Source organism: Amblyraja radiata, chromosome 11 (genome assembly GCF_010909765.2).
Source record: "Amblyraja radiata isolate CabotCenter1 chromosome 11, sAmbRad1.1.pri, whole genome shotgun sequence".
Lineage (NCBI taxonomy): Eukaryota > Metazoa > Chordata > Chondrichthyes > Rajiformes > Rajidae > Amblyraja > Amblyraja radiata.
Genome location: NC_045966.1, coordinates 25,073,467 through 25,087,044, shown reverse-complemented (window position 1 = coordinate 25,087,044; position 13,578 = coordinate 25,073,467). Strand labels below are relative to the sequence as shown.

Genomic DNA, 13,578 nt, shown 5'->3' with positions numbered 1-13,578 from the left:
ACTTTGTTTGCCCATGGAAATTAATTTCTATCTTTCATCAGGTTCATGCAGGCATGCAAACTATAAACTTAACCAACAAGTCCACAACAGACCCAATTATGTAGCAGTCCATGGCCAACATCATTATCCAGGCAGTTTCCTGAATCTTTCTCAAGATAAATAGGAAGCTATTCAACCCATGTTGAATATTTTAGTAGAGAAGTTTGCATGTCATATTATAGTTGTGCAAGACTTTGGCGAGCCTGCACTGGTAGTATTGTGTTCGGTTTTGGTCATCTGCTATTGAAAAGATGCCATTAAGAAGGAAAGACTGCAGAGACGATTTGAAGATGTTACCAAGATTCGAGGGCCTGAGCTGTTTGGCAGGCTGGAACTTTATTCCAGGAGGCAGGAGGCTGAGGTTGACCATATAGAGATGTATAAAATCCATAAGGAGAATAGAAAGTGCGAATGCAGAACCCTTTTCCTCATGGTAGGGGATCAAGAACTAGAGGGCATAGATTTAAAGTGAGAGAGGAAAGATAAGAGGAGGTGCTAGGAGCTTTAGAGAACATTACGGTGGGTATTCAAGTTCTCCGAAAGTGGTAACATAAGCAGAGATGATGGTGAAGTCTGCATTTAGCACACTTGCTTTGATCAGTAAGGGTATGGCGTACAGTAGTTCGGATGTTATGTTACAGCTGTACAAGATATTGTTAAGACTGCATTTGCTGCAGACTGTGCATGTTCTGGTTGCCCTGCCATACGATGGATGGCATAAGCTGAAAAAGGTATGGAAAAGATTCACAAGGATGTTACTAAGACTCAAAGGCTGGGACTTTCAGTGCGTTGGAGGTCAAGGGATGATTTTTATAGCAGTATACAAAATCATGAGAGGCATTGAAAAAAAAGCTCTTTATTTTCCCGCAGGACAGAGGACTCCGAAACTAGAGGGCTTAAGGGAAGAGGGAAGGGATTCGAAAGAGACCAGAGGGATAATTTCTTTACATAAAAGGTGGTGCACATATGGGATGAGTTGTCAGAGGAAGCTGTACAGCCAGGTACAATGGCATTTATAAAACCGGTACGTGGATGGGAAATATTTAGAGAGATATGGCCAAACACGGGCAAATGGGACTAGCTCAGTTACTATACCTGGTCAGCGTGGACGTGTTTCCATGCTGTATGACTCTCTGACCTATATCCTGCTGTATCCTTTGACAATTTTCTTTACAATGCATAATTTTAATCTTTGCAAGGGCTCAGTATTTAAGGTCAATGATCTTCCATCAGAATGAAAACGTGTTGTAATTTCAAAAATGTTTAAGGTGCAAAGAAAGTTGAGAGGATTGACTAAAAAAGAAAAGGTCGGTGATAGGGTCAGAGAACATCAAAAGCAGTGGTGAAGCCACCTGAAAAAGGGTGATAATGGCCACCAGTTAATGAAAGGTATGCCAGGGATGTGCAAATACGAGACTAATGAAAATCTGAAATATCCAGATGCAGAAATAATTCACAGCTGGAAATTTTAGATAAGATGTCATGCCTAATTATCCCAAAATGGCTGAATTCAATATTCACAAGTTATATATTCACAAGTTATAATATTGAGCATAAAGAGCTGCAATGTATTATTTCTTCCAATTTAATTGAGCTTCTTTGGAATCATAAATTATTCCAAAGGCGGCAAAATCTTAATATCAGAATGGCAATGGTGCAAGAATTAAAGTGGCAGGCAAATGTTATGTGAGGAAAGATTGATTGAACACCTAATTCATGTTTAGTTTCCCCAACATAAAACAGACAGAAATGTGACAACAAAATAGAGAATATTAAATTGGAATGATAGGAAATCACTGTTTTCCCAGCAAATGTGTTTGGGTCCCTAGATGAATAGGAGAGAGAAGGTAGAAGGACTGGTGTTACAACCGTAATAAGTTTGCAGTTTTTCCACGCACCTGAAACCTCTCTTTTCTCTTTTGATAAATACTACTTGCTCCATTTTGCTTTACCTATGGAACTTCTTAAAATATTTGCAAAATATGATGGTATATTTAAATCAAATGTTAATACCCAAGCAATGTCTAAACCAATATTTCATTTTTCTATTTGACCTACCTGTTGGCATGTATTCCCACCAGCAGCCAGCACAGAGGTCAACAACCTTCACTACTCGCATGTATACTGTAACTGCTTCCTTCAACTTTCTGGACAAGCATTCCATACACATGATATCTTGTAGCGGGAGATACCTGCAAAAATACTGGAATGTTCAGCTAATGCTTGTGATCAATAATATTTTTTTCTTTCCAGGAAAATAAGCTGTGCATAACATGTGTAATACAGGGCTCGAAATTAACGGTTGCCAATGGCCACCTAAAGTCTGCCGGATAACCTAAAAGTCATGTCATTTTGCCCGGCTTGTAAGCCAAAAAAAAATCAAATGCCGATCATTAATTCAAGAGGACAGGGTACAACTCGTATGAACCATGAGTGTACCAAAATAAAAGTGAATTCTGTAGCGCTCCCGCTCAGATCACCAGCTCACGTACACACACGCTTAGTGCCACAATGTTTCACAGATTTCGCGCACTGCACAATCTGTATTGTTATGTCGCAATACCATCTTCGCCTCGCGAGCATAAGAGACCCACCTCCCTGCGTGCACGATGCTCGCATGTTATGTGAATGCTTACCGGGCCACGTGCTACTGCGGTGCAGTGTGTGCTGGGCAGATTCTGTGAATCATAGAAACATAGAAAATAGGTGCAGGAGTAGGCTATTCGGCCCTTCGAGCCTGCACCGCTATTCAATATGATCATGACTGATCATCCAACTCAGTATCCTATACCTGCCTTCTCTCCATACCCCGATCCCTTTAGCCACAAGGGCCACATCTAACTCCCTCTTAAATACAGCCAATGAACTGGCCTCAACTACCTTCTGTGGCAGAGAATTCCAGAGATTCACCACTCTCTGTGTGAAAAAAGTTTTTCTCATCTCGGTCCTAAAAGATTTCCCCTTAATCCTTAAACTGTGACTCACTGTTTTTTTTAATTATTATTATTTATTTATTTTTATTAGAAGTACAATAAGTTACAGTAATACACACCACATACATCTTATTACATTTGTTGTACCCCTTCATTTTTTGAGCTTTAAGATAGAAATAAAAGAAGTAAGGAAAGTGAGAAAGCGTTGTGATAGTGCAAGAAAGTGTTGTGAAAAGAAAGCCCATTAGAAAGAGAGTTAGAGAAGAAAGTTAAGAAATAGACCCTAGAAAAGAAAGAAAGAAAGAGGAACAATCGCTCTATTATAAAAAACTACGCAAAAAGGGATATACCAACCATATTTTTCATCCACCGTTACCAGATCTTGGGTGACTCACTGTTTTGATTCCCAGCGAGTCATTGTCTTGATTCCCAAGTGTTGATCCTGATGTGAGCACCGAACATATCATACAGAGTGTGTGTGCGTGTCCGTGTGTCTCTATGCATCTGTGTGTTTCGGTATGTGGGAGTCCACGTGTGCATGTGCGTTTCTGTGTGTGTCACTACATGTGTGTGTGTGTGCGACATTTCTTTATTTTTTCATACGGCCCTCAAAAGTGCCAAATAAATAATGTGGCCCTCATGTAGGCCCCTGCTCCAAGCCATAAAGGCAAACATGCCATATGTTTTCTTCACTGCTTGTTTACCTGCGTGGCCACTTTCATGGAACAATGTACTTGAATCCGACGTGTCTCCGTTTATCAGCACATTTAGCACTCTGTCATCAATGGCACACGTCCAACATCTATTTGACTTCCAAAAATCCATCACATTGCAATTCTATCTGCCAATGCTCCACCTAACTTATTTATATCTTGCTGTAGCCCTAGAAAACCTGCATTGCTATCCACAACACAACTTTCGTGCCATTCACAATTTTATCAATTGTTCCTCCTACATTTATATTCAAGTCATTAATATGTCAAAAAACAACAAAAAGTTCCAGCACCAATTGCTGTGGTATATCACATGTCTCAGACTTCTAATCAGAAAAGCACCCTTCTACCACCCCTTTGCTTCCCATCACCAAACTAATTTTGGATCTAATTTTCTAGCTTCCCTTGGACCTTAACCGTCTGGAACAGCCTACCATGTGGGACCTTGTCAAAAGCTTTAAAGATACCAAAATGGACTAATGTCTACCACCACATCTTCATCAATTGCTTCTGTTACCACCTCAAAAAACTCAAATTGGCAAAACAGGATTTGAAAGTTAGCAAGCAGGTACAGCAGGCAGTGAAGAAAGAGAATGGCATGTTGGCCTTCATAACAAGAGGAGTTGAGTATAGGAGATCCTTCTGCAGTTGTATAGGGCCCTAGTGAGACCACACCTGGAGTATTGTGTGCAGTTTTGGTCCCCTAATTTGAGGAAGGACATTCTTGCTATTGGGGGAGTGCATCGTAGGTTTACAAAGTTAATTCCCAGGATGGTGGGACTGTCATATGCTGAGAGATTGGAGTGGTTGGGCTTGTACACTCTGGAGTTTAGAAGAATGAGAGGGGATCTTATTGAAACATAAGATTATTAAGGGTTTGGACACGCTAGAGGCAGGAAACATGTTCCCGATGTTTGGGGAGTGCAGAACCAGGGGCCACAGTATAAGAATAAGGGGTAAGCCATTTAGAACGGAGACGAGGAAACACTTTTTCCTCAGACAGTTGTGAAGCTGTGGAATTCTCTGCCTCAGAGGGCGGTGGAGGCCGGTTATCTGGATACTTACAAGAGAGAGCTAGATAGGGCTCTTAAAGATAGCGGAGTCATGGGGATATGGGGAGAAGGCAGGAACGGGGTACTGATTGGGGATGATCAGCCATGATCACGTCGAATGGCGGTGCAGGCTCGAAGGCCCAAATGGCCTACTCCTGCGCCCGTTGTCTATTATCTATTGATATCTCCTTACTCAAAGCTGACTATCCTTGATCATGCATTGTTCTTCCAAATATACATAAATCCTGTCAGTGCAATTACAGAGGAGAGCACACGCAATGAACCAAGATGGAGGCTAAAGTGACGATGAAAAATTGTGTTGAAGAAGTTAAAGGAAATAAAATAAAATTTCATGGTGCTTGCATGGCTAGTATATAAACAGGATGCTCTAGGAAAATGAAAGTTCCAGAGGATAGATTTTGGGGTTCGGGAGAGGGGAAACGAGTGTTGAAAACCGACTACTGTTTGATTTGGTGATAACAGCCACATCACCACTGCAACAGTCTGAGGAAAGCAAGTGGTGGAATGTATAACCAGACTGAAAAGCTTTTGGGTTTTTTTTAAGGCGTCATCATCTCCCACAATAGACTCCTGAATCGCAGCCTATTGTTTTCAATTGAATGAACATTGTAAACATATGTAGAGGATAACAGTGACAGCCAATCCATTTGAAGTATTCTTGGTCAGCTTTGAATGAGTTGGTATTGAGAGGAGATTATCGAGGTTCCCCCCAGAATATTTTTGGTGGAGACATTGAAAAGTATACTTAATTAAACAGCTAGAGATTGATGTTCATAAGGAAGCAGTGACAAAATCTTGATAATCACATACACTATCGAATTGTTTCCTCCTGCCATCTTAAATAGTAAATCTTATATTACATACCTGAATATATGACACAGCACTTCATGCGAAAAATGATTCATATAATCCCTCGGCTCAACATCCTTTGCAGCTTCTCCTCCTTTATTCAAAGTTAAATATGTTTTGATAATTTTTCGTCGGGGTCCCATCTTGAGCCAATATCTCTTCAAATATGCTCCTTTATAAAGTCACTGAAAATCCAAAACATACAAAATACTTTAATAATTACTCAGCAAGTTTGGGTCAGATGAGTAATTAAAGAAGATGACTTGTTTTAGTTTTTAGTTTGAGAGATACAGCATGAAACAGGCCCTTTGGTCCACCGAGTCCACACCGACCAGCGATCCCAGGACATTAACACTAGCCTACACACACAAGAGACAATTTACACTTATACCAAGCTAATTAACCTACAAACCTGTACGTCTTTGTAGTGTGGGAGGAAACCGAAGATTTCGGAGAAAACCCACGAGGTCACGGGGAGAACGTACAAACTCCTTACAGACAAGCACCCATGGTCGGGATCGAACCCGGGTCTCTGGCGCTTCAAGCGCTGTAAGGCAGCAACTGTACCACTACGCCACTGTGCCGCCAGATTTAATGATCTGCTTTCTCCGATTTCATCCATGCTGATAGAATTTATAAAATTGTGAAGGCAAATTTGGCTGTCGTAAACTGTGAAAATAAGTTAAAAGGCATGACAATAAACAATGTGGAGGAAAGAACTGTAGATGCTGGTTTAAATCGAAGGTAGACACAAAATTTGAGGAAGGACATTCTTGCTATTGAGGAAGTGCAGCGTAGGTTCACAAGGTTAATTCCCGACATGGTGGGACTGTCATATGTTGATAGAATGGCTTGTATACTCTGGAATTTAGATGGATGAGAGGGGATCTTATTGAAACATAAGATAATTAAGGGTTTGGACACGCTAGAGGCAGGAAACATGTTCCTGATGTTGGAGGAGTCCAGAATCAGGGGCCACTGTTTAAGAAGAAGGGGTAAGCCATTTAGAATGGAGATGAGGAAAAACTTTTTCACACAGAGTGTTGTGAATCTGTGGAATTCTCTGCCTCAGAAGGCAGTGGAGGTCAATTCTCTGGATGCTTTCAAGAGAGTTAGATAGAGCTCTTAAAGATAGCGGAGTCGGGGGACATGGGGAGAGAGCAGGAATGGGGTACTGATTGTGGATGATCAGCCATGTTCACAGTGAATGGTGGTGCTGGCTCGAAGGGCCGAATGGCCTACTCCTGCACCTGCCGGAGTAACAGGCAGCATCTCTGGAGAGAAGGAATGGGTGACATTTTGGGTCGAGACCCTTCGTCAGACAATAAACAAGTCTGGCTAAGTTTTAAACCTAAATCATTACAGTTCAGGAACAGGCCCTTTTTCCCGTTATGTCTGTGCCAAACAGGATACCAAATTAAACTAATCCCTTCTACTTGCACATGATCTATATCCCTCCATTGCATGCATATCCAAAAACATCTTAAACTGGGAATAGTATTGGTTTATTACTGTCACATGTACTATCACAGTGAAAAGCTCTGTTTGCATGCTTTTCCAGTCAAATCATGCCGTACATGACTATAATCAAACCATACACAAGTACAATGGATAGAGAAAAATACCAGAGGGGAGAATATTGTGTTACAGCATTATCTCATCACAGTTATAGAAAAAGTGCAAATAAAAGTGCAAAACTCATAATGGGATAGGTTGGGAGATTGGGACTACACACTGTTTTATGGGAGGAATGTTCAGTAGTCTGATAACATCAGAAAAGAACCTGTTCCTGAATCCTGGCACATCCTTTCAAAATCTTAAATACCTACTGTTTCTATCACCACCCCTGGCAGCACATTCCAAGTTCCCCCTGAGCTCCAATGGTCCAATAGTGAAAACAATCCAAGTTTACCTAACCTCCAATTATAATTAATACCCCCTAATCCAGACAGCGTTCTAGTGAACCTGTGTTCCACCTTCTCCAAAGCTTCCACATCCTTCCTGTAACGAGGCAAGTAAACGGCACAATACTCCAAATGCAGCCTAACCAAAGTTTTACAAAGCTGCAACACTTAATGCTCCAACCTACGAAGACAAGCGTACAGCTTATTAAGGGTCCTGCCATAAATCTATATCCCCTTACATTTGAGCCCCAAGTGCAATACTTCACACTTGCCCAGATTAAACTCCATCTATCATTTCTCTGCTCGTATCTGTAACTGATCAGCTGCATCATTTGACAATCTGTTTCGCTATCTGAAATCCCACCAATTTTTGCTTGATCTGCAAACTCACTAACCAACTCAAAAATATATTTTCAAGACATTTATATACATCACAACAAAGGCCAAGCAAATGGTGCCTTACAGCACCAGACACCCGTGTTCGATCTTGACTACGGGTGCTTGTCTGTACAGAATTTGTACATTCTCCCTGTGACCTGCATGAATTTTCTCCAAGATCTTCGCTTTCATCCCACACATACACCAAAGGTTAATTGGCTTGGTATAAATGTAAATTGTCCCTAGTGTGTGTAGCGTAGTATTGGTGTGCAGGGATCGCTGGTCGGCGTGGACTCGATAGGTCGATGAGCCTGTTTCCACACTGTATCTCTAAACTAAACTATGATTCTGGCGTAACAGCATCGTACACAGATCTTTAGACAGAACAACACCCGTCCATCAATGCTGTGTCTTCTATAGGTTAACCGGATCTAATCCAAAATACCATGTCACCATGGATCCATGTGATTTAATCTTCTAGATCTGCCTATCATGCTGGACCTTGTCAATTGCCTTACTAAATGTTTAGTTTAGAGATACAGTATGGAAACTGGCCCTTCGGCCCACAACCACCAGCACTCACCTGTACACTAGTTCTATCCCACACATTAGCAACAATTTACAGAAGCCAATTAACCTACAAACCCGCATGTCTTTGGAAAGTGGGAGTCAACCGGATCACCGGAGAAAACCCATGCTATCACAGGAAGAAAGTACATGCTCGGTACAGACAGCACCCATTGTCAGAATCCAACCCTGTTCTCTAGAACTCTACCACTGCGTCAATGTTGATAGCATCCACTGTACTGAATTATCTTTATTTCCCTTCTTAAACAATGCAAAAACAACTCCCACTTTCCAAAGACATGCGGGTTTGTAGGTTAATTATTCTCTAATTCTCTGGGACCTCACCATTCCCAGGATGTCAAGATCTCCATCAAGATCCCAGCAATCTTTTCTCTAGCCTCAAAAAAAGCCACAAAGTGCTGGAGCTGCAGCATCTCAGGAGAAAATGGATGTGGCATTTCAGGTCAGGAGCTTTCTTCAAAGTTTGAAGAAGTTCTCCTCAGTTTCCTGTTTTGGCATTCTTCACTCTTGGCCTTCTCAATAGCCTGGAATAGATCCCATCGGGCCATGGGAAATTTTGCGCCTTAATGCTCAAGTAACCCAACATCAGCCCCCCTCTTGATCTCTAAATGCCCTTGCATATTAGTACACCCTACACTGATCTCATCCTCCATGCCCATAAAGAGGTAATACATTGGTACCCTCTACAAACCACCCCCCTCCCCTTTCTCCCCAGTAAACTCCCCTCCGCACCTTTCTTCTCACAAGTTCATAATTTCACACGTTATAGGAGTAGAATTAGGCCATGCGGCCCATCGAGTCTACTCCACCATTCAATCGTGGCTGATCTCTGCCTCCGAATCTCATTTTTCTGCCTTCTCCCCATAAGCCTTGATACCCATTCTAATCAATAATTTGTCTATCTCTGTCTTAACAATATCCACTGACGGCCTCCACAGCCCTCTGTGGCAATGAGTTCCACAAATTAATTATCCTCTGACTAAAGATGTTCCTCCTCACCTCCTTTCTAAAAGAGCGTCCTATAATTCTGAGGCTATGGCCTCTGGTCCTAGACTCTCCCATCAGTGGAAATATCCTTTCCACATCCACTCTTTCTATGCCTTTCATTATTTTGTAAGTTTCAATGAGGTCCCCCCTCAACCTTCTAAACTCTAACGAGTTGAAGCGCAGTGCTATCAAACGCTCATCATATGCTAACCCACTCATTCGTGGAAACATTCATGTAAACCTCCTCTGGACCCTCTCCAGAGCCTTCTCTGGACCCTCTCCAGTGCCTTCTCTGGACCCTCTCCAGTGCCTTCTCTGGACCCTCTCCAGTGCCTTCCTCAGATATGGGGCCCAAATTTGCTCACAGTACTCCAAATGCAGCCTGACCAGCACCTTATAGAGCCTCAGCATTACCTCTGTTTTTATATTCCATTCCTCTTGATATAAATGCTAGCATTGAATTTGCCTTCCTTACTGCCAATTCGACTTGCAAACTAACTTTTTGGAAGTCCTGCACTTGCACTCCCATGTCCCTTTGCACCTCCGATTTCTGGATTCTCTCTCCAGTTAGACAATAATCGACACCTTTATTCTTATTATCAAAATATACGACTCCGCACTTTGCTATACTGAATTTCATCTGCCACTTCTCTGCCCACTCTCCTAACCTGTCCAAGTTCATCTGCAGAGTCCTTGCTTCCTCTACCATAATTTGCAAGATTAGCCACAAAGCCTTCAATCTCCTTATCCAAATCATTATTATACAACGTGAAGAGAAGCGGCCCCAGCACTTGCAGAACTTCACTAGTCACTTGTAGCGAACCTGAAAAACTGCCTTTTATTGCAACTCTTTGCTTTCAGCCATCAGCCAACCCGCTAATCCATGCTAGTATCTTTCCTTCAATACCATGGGCTCTCATATTCCGTAGCAGCCTGACATGCAGCATCTTATCAAAGGCCTTCTGAAAATCTAGGTAAACAACATCTACAGCCTCTCCTGTCTGTCCTGGTATTAACTTCCTCAAAGAACTCCAGCAGATTCGTCAGGCAAGATCTTCCCTTTACAAAATCCATGCTGACTTTGGCCTATTTTATCATCAACTTCCAAGTACTGCATAACTGCATCCTTTATAATTGACTCTAAAATCTTACCAACAACCAAAGTCAGGCTAACTGGCCTAGTTTCCACCGGTTTTCACCTCTCCCCTCAGGTCTTACTGACCTAGCACTCATCTCTCCCCTCCAGTCCTAAACAATTCACAAATCGTCAATCTCTAGCTACACAATTTGCAAGTCTTTATTTCTGTTGACTCACACCTGGTGTGTGTGTTCATCTCTGGCCTTGGTCCATCTGCCTATCAATTTCCCCCCTCGCCTTTGTTTACCTAAGGCCTATCATGCTTTGTCCTGTCCCTCCACTATTCTTGTTCTTTCCTCCCATCCCTGCAGTCTGCAGAAGGGTCCCAACCCAAAACATCACCTATCCATGTTCTCCAGGGATGCTGCCTGAACTGCTGAGTAACTTCAGCGTATTATGTTTTTCCTTGGTAAACCCAGCATTTGGAGTTCCTGTTTCTACATAGTTTTATGTCAGCTACGGTTCTGAATGCAAAAACAAAATCCTAACAGAAAAGATTATCTGAATTGAGAAGTTAACACTATTAGATCAAAGGTGAAAGGTCTAGCTTTGTAAAAGAGAAAGCTGAGGGTTGGTAATTTCACAATTCAACAAATAAGAACAAACAAGGTAAACAAAAATATGAGAGTTGTACGGGAAAGGAAAGAAACTGCAAAAGCATCTATACACAGTGAAAAATTATTACAGATAATACAAGGAGAAATCAAAATGAAAAAGACTACGATAAGATTAAATAATTATTTTGTGCCTGGAGGAAATATTTCCAGAATTATAGGAGAACCACAGATCTACAGTGAACACCCAAGCCTGCCCTGCCATTCAATATCATAGTGTCTGATATATGCTGGCCTCAACTCTTCTGTGCCAGTTCTCCATAACCCTCCACTCATTGATCTTTAAAAGATGTATTCCTCCATCTTAAATATATCTGCTGACATTGCTATTGCGAACATCAGCGGCAGAGAATTTCAGATTCACTATTCCCCAAAAGAAGAAATGTCTTCACACCTCAGGTTTAAATGACTGCCCCCATATTTGGCCACTATATCCGCTTGCTCGTGATTCTCCCATTAATGAAAACACCCCAACATCTACTGTGTCAGTATATTGCTGGAGAAACTCAGGGGGTTAGGCAACATCTGTAGATAGAAATGGACAGATAATATTTTGGGTCGAAATCTTTCAAGACTGGAGTAGAAGGGAGACATCTGGCAGAAAGATGTGAGGGAAATAGGAGGGCAAGACCTGGCAAGTGACAGATGGATCCAGGTAAGTAGGGGGCTGATTGGCAGCTGAGTGAGGTGGGGGCAGGCGAGGTGGGGTTGAGATAGTCACTAGAAATTTTAAATGGAGAAAACAAAGGGGTGCATATAGTGGAATCTGATGACAATAAAGCGGATGAGGAGTAAAATGTAGAATATGAGGAAGATAAGTATAGGGCAAAGGCGAGGAGACAAGGCACCCGGAGTATGTAGAGATGGATGATGAGCTGAAGGGTGGAGGAAGAGGGCAGCATTCAGGCCACTCTTTCTGGAGGAAGGGACATGGCCACTTGTCCGGTCGGTGGGTGGGGTGGAGCAAGGTGGCAGGTCCCTTTGTCAGAGGAGGGGGTGAAAGAGAGAACAGAGATCCCTCTGTCTGACGGGGGCGGATGAAGGGGAGACAAGCTCCTCTGTTTATGGGGCAGGGAGAGAACACAGCCCCCTGTCTGGCTGGGGGGAGGAGAGAGGAGCCAGGCCCCTCTGTCTGATGGGGGCAGGGGAGAAGGAGGGGAGGCAGGTAGGCCACTCTGTCTGATGGGGGGGGGGGGGGGGGGGGGAGACAGGCCCATCAGTCTGACCGGGGGGTAGGGAAGGGAGACAGGCCCCTCTGTCTGACGGGGGGGGGGGGGGGGGTGGAGGGAGAAAGGCCCCTCTGTCTGACAGGGGGGGGGGGGGAGGGGAGACAGGCCCCTCTGTCTGACGGGGGGGGAGGGGAGACAGGCCCCTCTGTCTGACGGGGGGGGGAGGGGAGACAGGCCCCTCTGTCTGACGGGGGGGGGGGGGGAGGGGTGGGAAGGGAGACAGGCCCCTCTGTCTGACGGGAAGGGGAGACAGGCCCCTCTATCTGACGGGGGGGGGGGAGGGAGACAGGCCCCTCTGTCTGACCGGGGGGGGGGGGGGGGGGGGAGGGGAGACAGGCTCCCTTGTCAGACGGTGTGGGGAGACAGGCCCCTCTGTCTGGGGGGGGGGGGGGGGGGGGAGAGACAGGTCCCTATTTCGGAGGGGAAGGGGTGACAGGCTCCCTTGTCTGACGGGGGGAGGGGAGACAGCCCTCTGTCTGTGGGGTATGGGTGACGCGGACGTTAACATAATGGTGGGTATGAGGTGGTGACGCCGTCTGCAAGGTGGGGGTTTGGGGATTGATGTTTATAACCCTTGCCCGGGGGGAGATGCCGTCTCCTCCACCCGGGATTCTGGGCCGCGGAGACGAGGGCCAGCTTCGCCGATCGGCCGCCCCATCGCACCCAGAGCCGCGGCCTTCGGCCCCATTCCCCCTCCCCCGAGCCGTCCTTACCGGTGGATGCGAGGCGGGCGGGCGGCCTGCACGGCGGCACAGTGGGTGGTGTATGGGCGCTGTGGTGTCGGCTGGAGGCCGCTGCGCTGCTGTGCGGTGCCAGCTGGAGGCCGGGCCCGGCCGCTGCAACATCCGTCACCTTCCCCACCGCCGGCCGCCACCGCGCATGCTCGCCGGCCCTGGCTGGGCGGGGCGGCGCTGCCCAAACAAACCCCGTCACAACCAAAGATACTGGAGCAAGTTCACTAGCCTTCTATCATCTTTGGTCGCAGCTACAAACGCCTTTCCCTTCTCGGCCCAACAGCAGCCCTTCATGTCAGGTGAGACCCAACAGCAGCCCCTCATGTCAGGTGAGACCCAACAGCAGCCCCTCATGTCAGGTGAGACCCAACAGCAGCCCCTCATGTCAGGTGAGGTGAG

General features: G+C 44.7%; 1 protein-coding gene across 5 annotated transcripts in view; it reads right to left on the bottom strand.

The window, feature by feature from the left end:
• fbxo38 (F-box protein 38) overlaps positions 1-13,326 on the bottom strand; it is a 77,534-nt gene extending 64,208 nt beyond the window's left edge. For 2 of the 5 annotated variants that reach the window (XM_033029562.1, XM_033029564.1), the window contains exons 1-3: positions 13,159-13,326; positions 5,623-5,792; positions 2,098-2,231 (exon numbers count right to left, since the gene is read on the bottom strand). In XM_033029562.1, the coding sequence (XP_032885453.1) occupies positions 2,098-2,231; positions 5,623-5,750 (262 nt within the window). In that variant the 5' untranslated portion in view covers positions 5,751-5,792; positions 13,159-13,326. Of the gene's footprint in view, positions 1-2,097; positions 2,243-5,622; positions 5,793-6,019; positions 6,072-13,158 lie in introns of those variants that run through there. The other 3 variants (XM_033029563.1, XM_033029565.1, XM_033029566.1) reach the window with 3 other exon arrangements.
• Positions 13,327-13,578: the final 252 nt, after the last annotated feature.